The sequence below is a fragment of the Dipodomys merriami genome, unplaced genomic scaffold (assembly GCF_024711535.1).
Source record: "Dipodomys merriami isolate MVZ:Mamm:240054 unplaced genomic scaffold, mDipMer1.0.p SCAF_943, whole genome shotgun sequence".
Taxonomy (NCBI): Eukaryota; Metazoa; Chordata; class Mammalia; order Rodentia; family Heteromyidae; genus Dipodomys; species Dipodomys merriami.
Window position 1 is genome coordinate 247,040 of NW_027206561.1, and position 19,539 is coordinate 266,578.

A 19,539-nucleotide genomic window follows, 5' to 3' on the forward strand; every position below is an offset into this window, starting at 1 on the left:
CCAAGACCCCACTTCTAAATATCCCTGCAACGAGGATCACGCTGCAGGAGTTTTCCAGGGGACACATTCAAACCATGTATTTCATACTAAGTAAAATAAGCTGGTCATAAAGAATGTGAATCCACCCTTAGGGGTTTCCTGGCCTCGAATTCATAGACAAAGTGTAAGGGGTGGCTGTCAGATCAGGAAGAAGAAACAGGGTTGGGGTTTAAAGTAAACAAATGAGTGGCCAATACTGATGGTAAAGCATACTGCTAACTGCACTTAAATTGTAAGCTTCCCTTTATATATATTTTAACATAAAAGAATAAAAACCTGGCTGTGCATTTCTCCCCAAACAGCAAATGTTTTAAGAAGTCACAACCACCATGGAAGCAGCTGCATCACCCTTTATTGTCACCCTCATCTGGTTGAAGGTGACAGCTGAAGTCCTTCTGCTTTCCAAGTCAGCTGCTGCCTTTCTAAAGCACCAGGTGCTGACATTGACATTTGTTTCTCCTCCTGTGATTCTGAAGGGTCTTGAATCAGGATTTAGAATTAGGTGAAGTCCCCCCCCCCAGTAGGTGATTCCCCCAGGTCTCTGTCCATAGTGCATCTGAAGTCACTTCCTCAGAGAGGCCAGGTAGGCATACCAGAACAAAGCTGCCAGGTTGGCAAAGAGCACGCGGAACTGCCAAGAGAACAGGTGGGGCGTGGTAAGCAGAAGGCCTGACCTTACCCAAGAAACCAGCAAAAAGGACTTGTACTTCTCCTTTACTGAACACTTAAGCTTGGGACTGCTCCCTCCCCGGGGCAGGCCACTGTGTAAAATCCACATGGCACCCAGCCTGCCCCTGCTCCCCTGCCTGCCTCTGACCCCATGGCACTTGTTTTAATCTGGACTTAATCCCATCCCTGTCACCTTTAGTCAGGTGCTGTCTATCCTATCTCTGGCAAGTAGCTCCATGTCTCCCTTGCTAATCACAGGTCTAGAGCAGTGGGGCACACAGTAGCTGTTACGTGAATACTGCTGAACAATGTCTCTTCCCGTTTTCTGGCCTCTGCACCCCTCCATACGCTGGGAGTCCTAAATTCTCTTCTGTGTTGCTCAGAACTCCTGAAAGCCTCTGATTCCTCTGCGGTTGCACTCTAAAAACTCCTGCCTCCTATCTCTACCTCCCCAGAGGCTGAGGACAGGTGAACCAGCTACAGGCCTATGCCAGGAGCATATCAACCCTCTGACTGGCCCCCTCTGCCCAGAATCCTCTCACCAATCAACCTACTCTCCTGACCTCTTTCCTTCCCCCTCTTTATCCCCCTCAACTAATCAGCCTACCTCCACTCCTCAGACTCAGAACACACGGGTGGCAGCCCTGTTCCATGCCCACTGGAGTGCCTTTTCTGTCACAAGGGAAGTCCCTAAGCTCAGGAAAACTGCATGCTCAGGTCAGGGAAGCTCCTGGTCCACAGGGTGGCTCCAGGGAACCCCTTTTTCAGATGCGTGTCCACCTGTCCCACAATGAGCAGTATTCTGTGAATGCCTCTTGAGCTTCAAAGTGCCGCTCCACCCCAGCCCTTCTTCTGTTCCTCCCTGCCCCTGCACCGACCCCTCAGTGGAGTCCAGAGACCCTGTGACTGATGTACTTCCTGTCTCCCCTTCCTCATTCTCCCAATTTCCTTTCCCCATCTCCTTATGTCTTGAAACAGTCTCATGAAGGAGCGCAGGATGACCTCAACTTCATGATTCTCCTGTCTCAGCCTCCCAAGATCCTGGACTGCAGGTGTACACCACAGTGCCTAGCTAGATTTGTGATTTCTTGTGTGCCTCCAACCCACTCCATTTGAAGAATCTGGCTTCAACCCCATCTAGTGATGACATGTTCTCAGGAAGGGTGCTGATAAGGTCACTGGGCTCACACTTCTTTTTTTTTTTTGGGTCCGGTCGTGGGGCCTGAACTCTGGGCCTGGGCGCTGTCCCTCAGCTCTTCAGCTCAAGGCTAGCGCTCTACCACTTGAGCCACAGCACCACTTCCGGCTTTTTTCCTTTTGCTTATGTGGTGCTGAGGAATCGAACCCAGGGGCTCAGGCATGCAAGGCAAGCGCTCTACCACTGAGCCACCTTCCCAGCCCTGGGCTCACACTTCTGTTCGCTTGAATTTCCCACAGCTTCCACTATGCCTGACCAGCCCTTTGTCAGGCACTATGTTCCCTGGTTTTCTGCGGCTGCTTAGGAGGTATGATGTGATGACACGTGAATGTGTGTGCTCTATATGTACAGGAATGTGTGCACATCTGGTGCTGAGTGGTGTGAATGTAAATGTGTGGCAGGTACTGTTTGTGTGCAGTGTGTGTGTTTTGAGTGTGTGGGCTGGGAGTGGCCTGCCACCTCATTCCCCCATCCAACCAGGTCCTCAGCCGGGTAGCTCCCTCCAGAGGATGAGGGCACCGGCCTTTCCCCTCTGCACTGTGCAAAAATGTAGCTGACTTTCCTTCTTCTGGATTTTGAACTTTGCAAAACTCCTGGTGTCCAAGCACAACTCCAGTGAGGAGGAAGCCTTGATGTGTGAGCCCTTTTCCCTTGAATTGGGCGTCTAGGGGACGCCGATAGGTGAAGCCTGGCGAGAGGGTAGCTGCTGTGCAGCATCTGCAGCAGCACTGTTCTCCACCGTCCAAATCGAGCCCAGAAACACAGGCCTGCCGCTCTCCACCAGTAGCCCCTGTGCTCCAAGTTCCCCAAGAGGAACTGCTCTGTCAGGCCTCACCCTGCTCTACTGTTCCAGCTTGCTTACTACAGTTTCTGAGCTCAAATGACCCAGAATGTTTCCATTACCAGAAAGCCCCAGAAATTGCTAAATGAATGGATGAGACTGACTGCTTAGCTCCAAATCTGCAGCGCAAGTGTTAGGGTACTGGACACTGTGCAGGGCTGGACCAGGAATCGGAATTTTATCGAAAGCAAGGCTTGAGAGAAACTACAGCCTGCCAAAGGAAAGCCCAGCAAGGCTGTGGGAAACAAGGCCATCCTTACCTGCAGAGGTACATAGTTGATGTTAATAAACTGCACGGGTGTCCACACCCTCCAGTTCATCCGAAGCGCAGGCCAGAAGCCACTCTTCATCCGGGCAGCGAAGGCATCAGCGCCCTTCCCCTGTAAGTGGGGCAGCTGTGAGAACGAGTGACCTGCTCTCTACTTCAGCTGGAAGAGACTCTTGGATTTGTCTGCCCTAGCCAACTTCAAACTAGGATCCTCTGATCTCAGTAGCTAGGATCTGAGTACCTAGGATTATAGGCATAAACCACTGGCACCCAGCCTAGGACTCTTAATACATGTAAATACACATGCAAAAAAAAAAACCTTAATAAAAATAAGAAAAGCAGATAAAAGAAATACACGTAGCAGATAAGCAAATGATATCCAACGTTATAAAGATACACAAATTGAGGAAGTGGAGCTGTGGCTCAAAGAACACTAGCCTTTAGCAAAAAAGCTTAGGGATAGCACCCAGGCCCTGGATTCAAGCCCCATGAATGACAAAAAACAAAAAACTTTAAAAACCAGTACTGGTGGCTCACACCTGTAATCCTAGATACTCAGGAGGCTGAGATGTGAGGATTGTGGTTCAAAGCCAGCCTGGACAGGAAAGTCCATGAGAATCTTATCTCCAATTAACCACCAAAAAATGGGGAAGTGGCGCTTTTAAATGGTAGAGCATGAGTTCAGGGACAGCACCCAGGCCCTGAGTTCAAGCTCCACAGCAGAGGAGAAGGAGGAGGACGAGGAGGAAGAATAGAAGAAGCAGAGGAGGAGGAGGAGGAGGAGGGAGGAGGCAAAGGAGGGAGAGGGAGAGGGAAAAAAAAGACACAGGGGCTGGGAAGGTGGCTTAATGGTAGAGCGCTTGCCTTGCATGCATGAGGCCCTGGGTTCAATTCTCAGCACCACATAAGCAGAAAAACCTGGAAGTGGTGCTGTGGCTCAAGTGGTAGAGCACTTGAGCTGAAGAGCTGAGGGACAGCGCCCAGGCCCAGAGTTCAGGCCCCACGACTGGGTCCCCCTCCCCCCCAAAAAAGAAAAGACACAAATTATGTTCTCACTGAAACATTTCTGAAGTATCATAAAGGAGTCTTAAATTTTTGTACTATGGGTCGCTTCAGAACTTGGTGAAGCCAATCAGGTTTTATAAGATACAACAAAGTATACAGAACTACAAAGGAACCAATTATCAGAATATTTGGAAACAATCCTATGGTACAATACATGTGCTGCTCTGTCAGAACACCAGTGACAAGATGTAGTAGTGCACTTGTCTAATGCTCCAAGAAATCTATAGCAACTGAGATTTGGAATCAGGATGCTTGTGATTTCTACTGAGGGAAACTAAATAATGCTAATATTGCTAAGGTTTGTCTCCTACATTTTTAAGAGAGACTGTAAAACTTTAGGTTGAGGGGCTGGGAAGGTGGCTCAGTGGTAGAGCGCTCACCTTGCATGAATGAGGCCCTGGGTTCAATTCCTCAGCACCACATAAGCAGAAAATGCTGGAAGTGGTGCTGTGGCTCAAGTGGTAGAGCACTAGCCTTGATCTGAAGAGCTGAGGGACAGTGCCCAGGCCCAGAGTTAAGGCCTGACGACCGGCAAAAAAAAAAAAAAACAACAACAACTTTAGGTTGAAAGCAGTAAAAAGCTCCCAGGACTCCCAGAAGTCCTGCCTGGAACATTAGCTCTCAGAGCCACAGTGGAAACTTCATCCAGCACAAGGCCAGGACCCACCTCCAGCAGGTTCATGAAGAGGAAGAACAGCAGCAGGAAGGCTGGTGCGAAGAGCAGACGGTCTAGCAGGAGCCTCTTGACCGTGGCCAGAGGCACCTCGGGAGGGATCCAGTGTTCCATGAAGAGGTAGAAGTAGTGGCTCAGTGGTCCTGTCACAAAGAACCTGAGACCCACGGTGAGTGAGAGCCAGGCTGGTTCCCTCTGGTCCAGCTTCATCCCAAGAGCCAACCCTGGTCCTAAACCCTGCTCAGAGAACCACAGGCCTACATATATTTACTTTCTGGAAAATAATTGGGTCAGCCATTGTTTTAGCCTCAACAGAACGAAGTCCCTCCCTCCCTCCCTAAGGTTCTGTGCCCCTGCTGCCCCTACTCTTAAGTGTGTGGCCTGCCTCTCCATGCCTGCTGCTGGCAGAGCTGTGCTGTGCACGCCTGCTGTGGTATACATGTCCCCTCTGTTTCGTGGTCTGCACAGCACAGTCAAATCTATCTGGGTATATACCCCCTTTTCATCCCCTGGAAGGCAAGCATCATCATGTCTTGTCTGTCTGTCCATTGCTGTCTGTCTGTCCCTAGACAGGCTCTGGCCCTGAGAAGCAATCAATGATAAAGAAATGGACCTGCGCCAGGCGCTGGTGGCTCACGCCTGTAATCCTAGCTACTCAGGAGGCTGAGATCTGAGGATCGCGGTTCAAATCCAGCCCGGGCAGGAGAGACGGTGAGACTCCTATCTTCAATAAACCACCAGAAAACCGGAAGTGGCGCTGTAGCTCAAGTGGTAGAGCGCTCGCCTTGAGCTGAAGAGCTGAGGGACAGCGCCCAGGCCCAGAGTTCAAGCCCCACGACCAACAAAAAAAAAAAGAAAAAGAAAAAGAAATGGACCTGCCTCTGTGTTTCCAGCTTTTACTCAAGCGGGCCAGGGTGAATCTGGTGCGGAGTTCTGAAATTCCAGAGTGCACCCACAGAGGACAGAGCCCAGGAGACCCAAGCTCCAAAAAGCAATGCTGTAGGGAATGCACTGAGTGAATTTAAATCCTGATATGGAAAGTCTAGCAGGTTCTCTGATAGGCCTTGCTGCTCTGCTGTTGGGAGTTATATGGTCTGTGGGGAGAGAGCCAAGTCTTGGGCAAAGGGAAGACTATGTGGTGGGTAAGGGTACCATCTAAGGGCACTGAACACCGCTGGCATAGGACACGGCTTTAGATGCATTAGAGACAGTAACTCCAGTCAGCATGTTTGCAGATACAAAAAAGGCATCTGAATTAATGATTACAAAAAATTCATTCTAGGGCTGGGAAGGTGGCTCAGTGGCAGAGTGCTTGCCTTATATGCAAGGCCCTGGGTTTGATTCCTCAGAACCACATAAGCAGAAAAAGCCAGAAGTGGCTCTGTAGCTCAAAGAGCTGAGGGACAGCGCCCAGGCCCAGAATTCAGGCCCCAGGACAAAAAAAAAAAAAAAAAAAAAAAATCATTCTAAGCCAGGTACCGATGGCTCACACCTGTAATCCTACCTACTCAGGAGGCTGAGATCTGAAGATTGCAGTTCGAAGCCAGCCCAAGCAGAAAAGTCCCCATGAGACTCTTTTTTGTTGGTGGTTGGTGGTGGTCGTGGGGCTGGAACTTTGGGCTTAGGAGCTGTCCCTGTGCTCTTCAGCTTAAGGCAAGTGCTCTACCACTTAAGGCACAACCCCACTTCCTCTTTTCTGGTGGCTAATTAGAGATTAGAGTCTCATGGACTTTCCTGCCCAGGCTGGCTCTGAACCTCGATCCTCAGATCTCAGCCTCCTGAGTAGCTAGGATTATAGGTGTGAGCCACCAGTGCCCGGTCCCATGAGACTCTTTTTATCAATTAACCACTCAGAAACCAGAAATGGAGCTGTGGCTCAAAGTGATAGAGTGCTAGACTTGAGCAAAGAACACAGGGACAGCACCCAGGGCCTGAGCTCAAGCCCCACACCAAAAGTAAGGTAAGATAAAATAAATTCACTCTAGGGACTAATAAAAAAATTCACTGTAGCCCCTAGAATGAATGTATGCATGCATACATGCATGTGTTTGTGTGAGTGTTGATAAAAATAGCTGAGTGCATACACATAGTCCTAGGTCTCTGCTTGAACGCAGACATTTGGGGCCTGAGTAATACAGCAAGACCCAGTCTCATACTAACAAAGTAAAATAAATCCTGAATCACTTTGCCTTTGGAATTCAGAAAGTAGTTTGGAAAGTGATGCTTTTCAGGATATATTAGTTTTCTGCATATTTACATGGTGAAAAATAACAGAATCTAATTAGCCCTATATGAGTTGCTTTTCCTCTTCTGTGAGTCCAGTGAGACTCTTGCAAGGTCTCTCATTCCTGAAATCGGGTTGTAGGTTCAGGTAAGTCATCTGCCCTCAGACTTCATTCAAAATGGAAACTACAATGCCAGGTGCTAATGGCCTACACCTGTAATCCTAGCTGCTCAGGAGGCTGAGATCTGACGATTGGAGTTCAAAGCCTGCCAGGGAAAACACCAGAAGTAGAGCTGTGGCTCAAAGTGTTATAGCACTAGACTTGAGCAAATAAGCCCAGAGACAGGGCCCATGCTGAGCTCAAGCCCCAAAAAGAAAGAGAAAGAAAGAAAGAAAGAAAGAAAGAAAGAAAGAAAGAAAGAAAGAAAGAAAGAAAGAAAGAAAGAAAGAAAGAAAGAAAGACAGAGAGAGAAAGAAAGAAAGAAAGAAAGAAAGACCTTGCAAGCCTGAGGCCCTGAGTTCGATTCCTCAGCACCACATAAGCAAAAAGAAAAAAGCCGGAAGTGGCACTGTGGCTCAAGTGGTAGAGCGCTAGTCTTGAGCTGAAGAACTGAGGGACAGTGCCCAGGCCCAGAGTTCAGGCCCCACAACCGGACCCAGAAAGAAAAAGAAAGAAAGAAAGAAAGGAAAAAGAAAGGAAGGAAGGAAGAAGGAAAGAGAGAGAAAGAAAGGGAGGGAGGGAAAAAGGGAGAGAGGAAGGAAGGGAGGAAGGGAGGGAGGAAGGGGAGAAAGCTAACTACACACAGGCACATGATGCCTGCCTAAATCTTAACTATTCAGGAGGCTGACCCAGAGCATCTCAAGTTGGAGAGCAGCCTAAACAACATACAAAAATAAAAACAAATTAAAATCTATATTAGGGACCAGGGGGTAAAGCTTAGTGGTACAGCATTTGTCTAGCATGAATGAAACCTGGGATTTGAGATTTGATCCCCAGCAACACACACACACACACACACACACACACACACACACACACACACACACACACACACACACACACACACACACACACACACACACACACACACACACACACACACACACACACACACACACACACACACACACACACACACACACACACACACACACAGAAAATAGAACAAACAAAAATGTGTATAAAACTGACTTTTGGGCTGGGAAGGTGGCTCAGTGGTAGAGCGCTTGCCTTGCATGCTCGAGGCCCTGGGTTTGATTCCTCAGCACCACATAAGAAAAAAGAAAAAAAGCCGGAAGTGGCGCTGTGGCTCAAGTGGTAGAGCGATAGCCTTGAGCTGAAGAGCTGAGGGACAGCGCCCAGGCCCAGAGTTCAGGCCCCACGACCGGACCTCCCCCCCCCCAAAAAAAATCTGACTTTTCTCTTACGATGATTACTTCAACACTTCCCCTCTCACACACCACTCAGCCAAACCCCAACCCTTTTGTTTGTATTTTACATTTCATATAGGGTCTCAAACTCCAGTCCTCTCCTGAGCAGCCAGGACTACAGCTATGCAGGCTACTTCAATGATTTTGAAAAAAATCCAAGTAAGATTATTCCAGAAGCTTGGTGTCAGGAGCCTGGCTTTGCTGTTGTCAGTCGCAGTGGGCAGCCAGCCCTTCTGTGCCACTTACCCATAAACTGCATATCTGAGAGGCCCACAGACATCTAGATTTTGAGAGTTTTCTTTCCTCTGCTTCTTCTCAATCATTTGGGCCAGGAGATTCCCAAGTGCTGACAAAATGCCGCTGTGGACAGAAAGCAATCACATGTCAGTAGCAGGCAGTGGGAAAGATGCACATTGTGCCTGGAATTAGCAGGGTTGCTCTGAGACTGAGGGTTGGTGGGATGAATCTTCATGAAAGCAGCTGCCATGGGAAGTCCCCACATCAGAAGGTAGAAACATCAAACAGTAACACATGCACACACACTAATACAGCAAAATTTCCCTTGCTGAGCTACTGTCATCCTACAGAATGCTACCCTTTGGGGCATCAGAAAGGTGTGTCGTTCTAAAAGGACAACAAAATTCTTACAATGACATTGTTCTGTGCTTTGACTATGGTATGGACATGTATGCACATGTAATAAAACTGTACAGAAACAAACTCACACATGCCGGGTGCCAGCATTCATACCTGTAATCCCAGCTACTCAGGAGAATGAGATCTGAGGATCAAGGTTCAAAGCCAGCTCAAGCAGGAAAGTCTGTGAGACTCTTATTGCCAATAAACTACTCAGAAAAAGCCAGAAGTGGAGCTGTGGCTCAAGTGGTAGAGCACTAACCTTGAGCACAAAGAGGCTCAGGGACAGTGCTCAGGCCCTGGGTTCAAGCCCCAGGACCAGCAGCAATAATAATAATAAAAAGTAAACTCACATAGATAAGTACAGGAAAAAAAAACTGGAATCTACTTAGCTGACTTAGTGATCTTCATATCCACGTCCTGAGTAGCTAGGATTACAGCTATTGAGCTGGCACCACTGTAATCCACTGATATTGCTGTGAATCGCTGGCACCCAGCCATCACCTCATTTTTTTTTCTTTTCTTTTTGGTTGTTCATGGGGCTTGAACTCTGGACCTGGACCCTGTCCTTGAGCTCTTCAGCTCAAAGGGAGCACTCTACAAGCACCATTTCCAGTTTTCTGGTGGTTTATTGGAGATAAGAGTCTCACAGACATTCCTGCCTGGGCTGGCTTTGAACCGTGATCCTCAGATCTCAGCTGCCTGAGTAGATAGGATGACAGGCGTGAGCCACCAGCATCCAGCAGCCATGACAATTCTTGATACATTTCTCTTATGCCCTGGAGTGCTCCATTTACAGAATCCAAGAAGTGAGGTCTTCCCAAAGTGACCTCTCACAGTGCTCTCAGGAGAGGCCGGCACCCGAGCTGGGTCAAGTCTGAATGGTAGGTGACCACATTCCTCCTGGGGTTTACAATGGCCTTGAATTCTTCTCCTTTGCCATAAACTGTACTCTAGTAGTTGTGTCCAACCTTGCTCTTTATTCCTAACTGCAGAACCTAGAATTCCAAGGTAGGCTTCAGAGGCAAGCCTTCTAGTCTTGGCACAGGGTGGCTGTAATTAACTGAAGCAGGCTCTTATCTTCAGTGCCTCATTCATCTACTTTCTTCCTGTAGAATGACTAGAGCAACCCTGATTGGGCCCTGAGGAGCACAACATCATGCCACAGCCAAAAGGCAAACTAATACATACTTCACAGTGCCGGTTAACAGCAGAGACTGGATTTGCTGTAGCTAATCAGTTTTATCACTTCATAAAAGCTTAGTTTCTGGTTTCCAGGGAAATAGTTATGAAAAACAAAAAACTGGGAAATCTGTGGGATGCCAACACCTAGATATTTGTAGTATGATTAACAAAATGTTTCCAATAGGGCACATGGTTCCAAGCAATCTCTGTATTAAAACTGCGTGAAGGACACTGCCACAGTAAGGTTTTTAGTTAGAGCAGGGATGGGTCCAGTTGTTCCCTCCCAGGCTAGGTTTGAAAACTATAAAATCTGGGGCTGGGAATGTGGTATAGTGGTAGAGCGCTTACCTAGAATGCATGAAGCCCTAGGTTTGATTCCTCAGCACCACATACACAGAAAAGCTGGAAGTGGTGTGGCTCAAGTAGCAGAGTGCTAGCCTTGAGCATAAGACGCTCTGGAACAGTGACCAGGCCCTGAGTTCAAGCCCAGGCCTGGCAAAGGAAAAAAAATACTATAAAATCCAAGGTTTTTAGTATGGAATACAAGGACCCTCTTGAAATGACCCTTAGCTGCTTCTTTCTCAAAGACCATCCTTTTCCAGTTTCTCCAAAATGTGCTAGTTCATCCCTTAGAACCTTTGTACCTGCTGTGCCCTCTCACCCTCCAGCTATTGCTTCACTCATCTGCAGGCTGTTCAAGACAACAGTCAATGTCACACTGTCATCTGATTCTTGTCTAGGATGGCCTCTGTGTGATAGGCTGTAGCCCCTATGTGGACCACAGTGGTGTGCTCAGCACACAGAAAGCATTCTCAGAAAAGTCAAATCAGTGGGAGGAGCGGCCCGGGGTGCCTGACTGACCGAGGGGAGGACCAGCATGTGTGTGTGTGTGACTGACTGAGCCAGAGGACCGGCCCGGGGTGACTGACCGAGGGGAGGACCGGCCCGGGGTGACTGACTGACCGAGGGGAGGATGGCCGGGGTGACTGACTGACCGAGGGGAGGACCGGCCCGGGGTGACTGACTGACCGAGGGGAGGACGGCCCGGGTGACTGACCGAGGGGAGGACGGCCCGGGTGACTGACCGAGGGGAGGACAGCCGGGGTGACTGACTGACCGAGGGGAGGACCGGCCCGGGGTGACTGACGGAGCGGGAGGACCAAAAGTTGCACTGTAACCCCCGTAGAGCCTTCTGGAACCGGAAACTAAACCGGAGCCAGCGATGGGGGCAGCAGGGCCTTGGTGTTGGTGCTGGCAGCTCCCGTGTGCGGGCGTCCCAGGGGCCCTGCACCGCTGGGAAAGGACACCAAGGCCACGCTCGTCTGGAAGGGGGGATGCGCGGGGCCGCGGTGTCCACGCGGGACGGGGGCCGCGGGGCCGCGGTGTCCACGCGGGACGGGGGGCGCGGGGCCGCGGTGTCCACGCGGGACGGGGGGCGCGGGGCCGCGGTGTCCACGCGGGACGGGGGGCGCGGGGCCGCGGTGTCCACGCGGGACGGGCGGGGGGGCTGCGGGGCGGGGCCCGCGGTGTCCACGCGCGGGGGGGCTGCGGGGCGGGGCCCCGCGGTGTCCACGCGGGACAGGCGAGGGGGCTGCAGGGCCGCGGTGTCCACGCGGGACGGGCGGGGGGGGCTGCGGGGCGGGGGCCCGCGGTGTCCACGCGGGACGGGCGGGGGGGCTGCGGGGCGGGGGCCCGCGGTGTCCACGCGGGACGGGCGGGGGGGGCTGCGGGGCGGGGGCCCGCGGTGTCCACGCGGGACGGGCGGGGGGGCTGCGGGGCGGGGGCCCGCGGTGTCCACGCGGGGATTCGGGCGCGGCGGAGTGCGGGGCTTGGCCCTGGGGTCCCCGCGTCCCGCCCTCCGTCCGCGCGCGCCCACCTGCTGGCCGCCTTGGTGAGCACCGGGTACCGCCGCAGAAGCAGCAGGTACCGGGCGAGCGCGCGCCGCGGGAGCGCCCCGAGCGCGGCCTCGGCCCGCAGCCGAGACGCCGCCGGTGCCATCGCCGTCGCTTCCCGGAGCCGCTCTGGACTCCGACCCCGCGGAGGGCGCAGGGCCCGGGGCGCGGGGCGCGGGGCGCGGGGCGGGGACGGCCTGACATTTCCAGCCCCGCCGCGGCCCGCAGCGCGGCCCAGGAGCCACCCCGCGGGGCGGGCAGCGCCGCGCCGCACATTCTCCCCGGTCCCTGGAGGGCCGCCTCCCGGAGCGGGCTCGCTGATTGGGCAGTGGGAAGGCGGGGCGGGGCGGGGCCTCAGGGGGCGGGGCCGCCGGGCGCGCGGGAGCTCGCGTCAGCCCAGCTCGCGCCGGCCGCCTCCCACGCGCCCGCAGCCCTCGCGCCGATTGGAGCGGGCTGTGCGCCCAGCGCCTCCTGATTGGATGACGTTTCCAGTCTCTCGCGAGAGTAGGTGGGAGCGCGCCAAATTTTCCCGGAGCCTGGGCCAGTGCGGTCGCGGTGCCATGGTCCTGAGGAACAGCGGGCGGCGGCGCGCGGAGCCGGACGGGGACGGCGAGGCCAGCCGGTGAGAGCGGGCGCCGGGCTCCCTCTGCTCTGCGGCCCGGGCCGGGCTCGTGCTGCGTCCCCCAGCGCTCGCGGCGGGGTCCTCCGTCGTCCTCCCGAGCCTCCCCAGGCCCGCGGCCACCTTTGCGCCTCCGCCCGCGGGGCCGGGGCCGGGGCCGGGGCCGGGGTCGCCACCCCGCGGGGAGCGCCGACCCGGAGCCGACCGGAGCCGCGTGGTGGCCGGGCCCACGCGAGCAGCTGTGGCGCGGGACCCTTCCAGGCGTGGACTGGAGTGTTGATTAGTAGCCACGACCGGAAGCAGGCCGGGAACACCGGGAGACGAGAAACGGCGGAAAGCGGCCGCGCTGGCCGCGCAGCTCCGTGGTGACTGTATATTTTTTGGCCCTGGGATCGAACCCAGGACGCTGCACGCGCCAGGCGAGCGCTTCGCCGCTGAGCTACCTCCCAGACCAGTAGTGAAATTCTTGACACAGCTGCACAAGGCCCTGGTTGATCCCAGCACTGCAAAAAGGGCAGGTTAAAAGGTGAACGGTAATAATGACAGCTAGGTACCTAGCTGACGGTTACACGTCCGTATCTCTTTGAGCCTCGTTTAGACGGTTAGGAGGTGGGGCCACAGCTGTGTACGTCTGTGGCTAATCTGTGCGGTAATTACCTCTCCCTCCCGTTCTGTGTCCTTCCGTACTGGAATTGAATCCAGGGTCTCACTTGCTAGGCAAGAGCTCTGCCACAACCGCATCCCCAGCCAAGACGCAGGCTTAACCGTCCTACTTAATTTGTACTACTTGAGTCTTGCTCCCAGCTTTTTTTAGTTATTTTTCAGATGGGGCCTGAACTCGATTGACCCTTCTATGGCCTGTCATGGGGTTGGCATTACAGGCTAACTTTTTGCCCAAGCTAGACTTAAACCTCAATCCTCCCAAGTAGCTGTGATTTACAGGTGTGAGCCACATACACACTTTTTTTTTTTTTTTTTTTTTTTTGGGTCCGGTCGTGGGGCCTGAACTCTGGGCCTGGGCACTGTCCCTCAGCTCTTCAGCTCAAGGCTAGCGCTCTACCACTTGAGCCACAGCGCCACCTCCGGCTTTTTTCTTTTTGCTTATGTGGTGCTGAAGAATCGAACCCAGGGCCTCAGGCATGCAAATCAAGCGCTCTACCACTGAGCCACCTTCCCAGCCCCCCACATACACACTTTTTAAAATGCTGGTCCTGTGGCTTAAACTCTGCCTGAGCTCTGTCCCTAAGCTTTTTGGCTCAAGGCTAGCGCTCTACCACTTGAGCCACAGCTCCACTTCTGGCTTTTTTTCTGAATAGTTTATTGGCAGTAAGAGTCTCACAGACTTTCCTGCTAGGCTGGCTTTAAACCTCAATCCACTATCACTAAGCCATATTCTCAGCCCTATCCTTTGCTTTTCAGCCTCTTGAGTAGCTAGGATTACAGGCACAAGCCATCAACACCCAGCTTAATGTCACTTTTATGTGCCAAATGGTACTTACATTCTTTTGTTTTTACTTTTTAAAACTTAATTTTTTTTGCAGTGCTGGAGGTCAAACTAGGGCCTTGCACATGCTAAGCAAGCACTCTGCCACTGAACTACATCCTCATCCTATTTTGTTTGTTTTTGTTTTATAGTCCTGGGACTTGAACTCAGGGCCGAGACAGTCTCTCAGCTTTTCCTCAAGGCTGGCACTCTACCACTTGAGCCACAGTACAGCTTTCAGCTTTTTCTGTGTATGCGGTACTGAGGAATTGAACCCAGGGCTTCATGCATGCTAGGCAAGCATTCTACCAGTAAGCCACATTCCCAGCCCTTTGTTAGTATTCTGATAACAAAGTTCTAAAAGACCTGCCTTGACCAAATTTTTTTCCATAAATCTGATAAGCCTTTTACTAGTCCCAAAATTTTTTAGAAATATATGTGCTGTACCATACTGGAAACACTTGGAGGTGGCTAAGTGTGAAGAGGCAGGAAGTGTTGTGAGTGGTAAAGTTTGAGTTCTTTCTTTCACTCAGGGATGATGGCCCCTCTTCCTCAGCATCTGCGCTCAAGCGCCTGGAGAGGAGCCAGTGGACAGATAAGATGGATTCGAGGTTTGGTTTTGAGAGGTTGAAGGAGCCTGGTGAAAAGACTGGCTGGCTTATCAATATGCACCCTGTGAGTACCTGTACCTCTCTCCGAAATGTGGCTTACTTTCTTGTAGCATAGTTCTTGCCTGGAGAGCAGATAATGGGGAAGAAGAGAGCTTGTGGTCTGGCAGAGCTGGTTGTTCAAACCTGTCCTTGGCTTTTTTTTTTTTTTTTTTTGCCTGTCCTGTAGCTTGAACTCAGGATCTCGGCACTGTCCTTGCGCTCTTTAACACAAGGCAAGTGCTCTACCACTTGACCCACAGCATCACTTCCGGTTTTCTAGTGGTTTATTTGAGATAAGAGTCTCACAGACTTTCGTGCCAGGGCTGGCTTTGAACCGAGATTCTCAGATCTCGGCCTCGTGAGTAGCTAGGATGATGGGTGTGAGCCATCAGCACCTGGCTTGTCCTTTGCTTTTTAACATAATGGAGGGCCAAAGAAACCATTGTGGTGAGACCAAGATGAGGGTTGTCGTATTTGCAATCAAAGACTATGAAGGAGAACTTCAGGTTAAGTCCCCTTGGGAACTGTTGTGCCATTCTTGTGAACAAGGATGGTGAGTAAAGAGCCAAATGCAAGGACTTTGGCTTTAAAATGCTCAGTTTCTCAAAGAGAAGCCTAGAAAGCCAGGTGCTGGTGGTTCACGCCTGTCATCCTAGCTACTCAGGAGGCTGAGATCTGAGGACCATGGTTTGAAGCCAACCTGGGCAAGAAAGTCTGTGAGACTTACCTCCAATAAACCACTCAGAAAAAGCCAGAAGTGGCACTGTGGCTCAAGTGGTAGAGCCTTGATCAATAGAAGCTCAGGGATAGTGCCCAGGCCCTGAGTTCAAGCCCCAAGTCTGGCAAAAAAAAAGAAACGAGAGAGAAAAGCCCAGAAAGATTTCTTAGGCTGTGTAAAAGATATTATGCCCATGTCAAGTGGTTTTCTTACAGACGGAGATTTTAGATGAAGATAAACGCTTAGTCAGTGCAGTGGATTACTACTTTATTCAAGATGATGGGAGCAGATTTAAGGTAAGCCCCTGGGTCCCTCCCTGCCCCACCAGTAAAACTAGAAAATGGTCCAAAACAATAGGCGCTCTCTCCAGCTCTGTGTCCATTAGGAAGGGAGGGAGAGGTTCTCATGTATAGCTTCCTGTAGCCTATCTCAAACAGGGCCCCCTTGGGCTCATCAACTGCATATAGGATGACCGCAGAGAAATCAGCTCAGGAAGTTGAACAATGTTGTGTCTCTCAGACTCTTGCCCCAAGATACCTGTAGATCCAAAATTCCTATGTGTCTTCTCTAGAGCTGGATTGAGACTTCTCATTGACTAATGCTGTGAATGTCTGTGTCTTCCTTTCTTATTTTTGATTATACATGGATGGGTTGATGACTCTTGCAGGTGGCCTTGACCTATAAGCCATATTTCTACATTGCAACTAGAAAGGTGAGTCTGTATTTGTTAGAATCGGATCGGATAATATGGGCCTTGTTCTGTGATGGGCTTTAGAATTGGGAAATGGGCAATGAAAGAATTAGATCTTACTAATGGGAAGTCCCTTTTAATCCTGATTTAGGGTTGTGAGCGAGAAGTTTCATCTTTTCTCTCCAAGAAGTTTCAGGGTAAAATTGCCAAAGTAGAAACTGTTCCCAAAGAGGACCTGGACCTGGTGAGTTCTACTCGGACCTTGGGAATGTGACACTGTCTAGCTGCCTGTAGCAGGTGACACTGGGAACAGTAGGAAGTCTGGTTACTTATTTTTATTTTTTGTGCCAGTTTGGGGCTTGAACTCGGGGCCTGGATACTGTCCCTGAGCTTTTTTGCTCAAGGCTGGTGCTCTACCATGTGAGCTTTTTGGTGGTTAATTGGAGGTAATAGTCTCATGGGACTTTTCTGCCTGGGCTGGCTTTGAACTTTGATTCTAAGATCTGAGCCTTCTGAATATCAAGGATTACAGATGTAAGCCACGATGCCTGGCTTCAGGTCATTTATTGGATAATTGGGCAGTATGGAGGATGGTGATTGTCCTCAAAGCTGTCTTCAAGGAACTCTGATGACAGTTGGCCACAAGCAGAGGTAGAGGAGGTGCAGTAGAGCCTGTATTGACTTGTGCATGTCTAACTGCAACTCATTACTCATTCACCTGTTTCTCTTGAGTCACGAGCATGGTGTCTTCCCTTTACAGCCAAATCACTTAGTGGGTTTGAAGCGGAATTACATCAGATTGTCTTTTCACACTGTGGAAGACCTTGTCAAAGTAAGGAAGGAGATTTCCCCTGCTGTGAGAAAGAACCGGGAGCAGGACCATGCCAGCAATGCGTATACAGCAATGCTGTCCAGGTAAGTTTCCTTCTTGTAAGCAAATCACCTTCTAGTTTGGAATGACTGAACAGAGAGGAAGTGGAAACTCTGCAGTGAGGCTTCAGTGATGACTGGCTCTATTCAATGAAGAAACATTGGAGCAGTTACATAGAAATTTCCATATGTTTCCTGTTAAATACACAGTGGCTTCCCAAGGTTATATCTTTATGTCTTAGCTCTCTTTTTCTTGTGTAGTGGGTAGGCTTGCATAGGGGATGAATTGCTATGACAGTAAAATAATGTTTTAAAGAGATTTCCCTCTCCTTAATCCATCTACAACTTTTATTAAGTGCAAGTTTTACATAGTATATCTCCTCCAGAGATCCCAGATTTTTGTTTTTGTTTTTGTTTGTGCTGGTGCTAGGGCTTAAACTCAGAGCTTTAAGTTCTTACTCATCTGGGCCTTTACCAGTTGTGCCACATCTCCAATTACAGCTTTTTGTTAATTATTGAAGATAAGAGTCTTGGAGAGCCGGGCGCCGGTGGCTCACGCCTGTAATCCTAGCTACTCAGGAGGCTGAGATCTGAGGATCGCGGTTCAAAGCCAGCCCGGGCAGGAAAGACCGTGAGACTCCTATCTCCAATAAATCACTAGAAAACCGGAAGTGGCGCTGTAGCTCAAGTGGTAGAGCGCTCGCCTTGAGCTGAAGAGCTGAGGGACAGCGCCCAAGCCCAGAGTTCAAGCCCCATGACCGACAAAAAAAAAAAAAAAAGAGAGTCTTGGAGAGCCAGTGTTGGTGGCTCATGGCTGTAATCCTAGCTATTCAAGAGGCTGAGATCTGAGGATTGCAGTTCAAAGCCAGTCCAGGCAGGAAAGTTTATGAGACTCTTATCTCTAATAAATTACTCAGAAAAAGCTGAAAGTGGCGCTGTTGCTCAAGTGGTAGAACACTAGCTTGAGCAAAAAGAAGCTCAGGGACCATTCCCAGGCCCTGAGTTCAAGTCCCAGGACTAGCCAAAAAAAAAAGTCTTAGGGAGCCAGGCACTGTGCTTCACGCCTGTAATCCTAGCTACTCTGGAGGCCGAGACCTGAAGATCATGTTTCAAACCCAGCCCAGGCAAGAGACTCTTATCTCTACTACAAAAACAAAAACAAAAACCCAAACCCACTGTTAGTGAAGGTGTTGCTCAAGAGGTTGAGCACCAGCCTTGAGCAAAAAAGCTAAGGGACAATTCCTAGACTCTTGAGTTCAGCCCCCTAGTACAAGCATTAAAACAAAAGAGTCTCCAGATTTGATTGCATAGGACTCTGAACCTCATTCTGCAAATCTCAGACCCCCTAAGTAGCCAGGATTATAGATAGGAGCCACCGGTGCCCAACTGCTTGTTCATTTTGTTTTTGCTGGTACTGAGGATTGAACTCAAGGCTTCCTACTTGCAAGGTAAACCCCAAGATATTACACAGAGGAATTTAAATGCAGAACACCAAGTACTATTCGTTAAGTGTTAAAGTATAATAAGAAGAAACATGGTAAGAGCATAAGAAAAGACAATCTTGAGTAATTGGGATGTTTTCAGAAGAACTGATTACATCCTATGACAAGAAGTGTGTTTGGGACTCGATCCTTTTTCAGTCCTTCCTCCATTTTGTTTTGTTTTGTTTTTGGGTCCGGTCGTGGGGCCTGAACTCTGGGCCTGGGCACTGTCCCTCAGCTCTTCAGCTCAAGGCTAGCGCTCTACCACTTGAGCCACAGCGCCACTTCCGGCTTTTTTTCTTTTTGCTTATGTGGTGCTGAGGAATCGAACCCAGGGCCTTAGGCATGCAAGGCAAGCGCTCTACCACTGAGCCACCTTCCCAGCCCTCCTTCCTCCATTTTGATGCCATGAATTACTTTTCAGAATATTGTAAGACATTACCAGAGACTGGGTTTATAGAGGCCTGATCTGTCTTTAATGGTTACCATTTTTTTCTCCTTAGGCGTCCACTCAGTTTTGAACTGAGTAGGAGAATAATGGTGTGGCTATTGCTACAGAAGTTTTCTCACTTGACTAGGAGATTGTTACAGTAATAGTTGATATTTACCAGCCATTGTATACCAAGCTGGCTTTGCTTAGTAGTTACTCCACTTTGGTGGTATAGGTGGGCTGGTTACTGTCTTCCTCGTTTTTTTTCTTTTTCATACTACTGCTAGGGCTTGAACTTAGGGCCTGGGCACTGTCTCTGAGCTTTCTGACTCAAGGCTAGCACTCTGCCACTTGAGTCACAGCTCTACTTCTTACTTTTTGGTAGTTACTTGGAGATAAGAGGCTTCTCTGCCCTGGCTGGCCTTGAACCGTGATTTTCAGATCTCAGACTCCTGAAAGGCATCAACCACTGGCAC

The 19,539-nt window shown here is 50.5% G+C and overlaps 2 protein-coding genes across 6 annotated transcripts in view; one reads left to right on the forward strand and one right to left on the reverse strand.

Moving 5' to 3' along the window:
- Window positions 1-374: 374 nt before the first annotated feature.
- LOC138821855 (peroxisomal membrane protein 2) lies at window positions 375-12,264 on the reverse strand. Its single transcript, XM_070014310.1, has 5 exons — window positions 12,106-12,264; window positions 8,655-8,768; window positions 4,748-4,910; window positions 3,008-3,127; window positions 375-670 (listed from the first exon to the last, which is right to left on the reverse strand). The coding sequence occupies exons 1-5, from the start codon at window positions 12,225-12,227 to the stop codon at window positions 602-604; spliced, it is 588 nt and encodes a 195-aa protein (XP_069870411.1). The 5' UTR covers window positions 12,228-12,264; the 3' UTR covers window positions 375-601.
- Window positions 12,265-12,661: 397 nt separating this feature from the next.
- The window catches only part of LOC138821856 (DNA polymerase epsilon catalytic subunit A-like), a 46,387-nt gene continuing 39,509 nt past the window's right edge, over window positions 12,662-19,539 (forward strand). For 3 of the 5 annotated variants that reach the window (XM_070014311.1, XM_070014313.1, XM_070014316.1), the window contains exons 1-6: window positions 12,662-12,743; window positions 14,757-14,898; window positions 15,807-15,887; window positions 16,259-16,303; window positions 16,434-16,526; window positions 17,043-17,197. In XM_070014311.1, coding sequence (XP_069870412.1) covers window positions 12,682-12,743; window positions 14,757-14,898; window positions 15,807-15,887; window positions 16,259-16,303; window positions 16,434-16,526; window positions 17,043-17,197 — 578 coding nt within the window. In that variant the 5' untranslated portion in view covers window positions 12,662-12,681. Of the gene's footprint in view, window positions 12,744-13,181; window positions 13,274-14,756; window positions 14,899-15,806; window positions 15,888-16,258; window positions 16,304-16,433; window positions 16,527-17,042; window positions 17,198-19,539 lie in introns of those variants that run through there. The other 2 variants (XM_070014315.1, XM_070014314.1) reach the window with 2 other exon arrangements.

Bases quoted from the DNA above. Each gene is read 5' to 3' on its own strand.
- LOC138821855 (XM_070014310.1), bottom strand. From the start codon at position 12,227: ATGGCACCGGCGGCGTCTCGGCTGCGGGCCGAGGCCGCGCTCGGGGCG. The intron at 8,769-12,105 runs GTGGGCGCGCGC...TTCTGTCCACAG, and splicing joins CTCACCAAGGCGGCCAGCAG to CGGCATTTTGTCAGCACTTG. The intron at 671-3,007 runs GTAAGGATGGCC...TTCTCTTGGCAG, and splicing joins TCAACTATGTACCTCTGCAG to TTCCGCGTGCTCTTTGCCAA.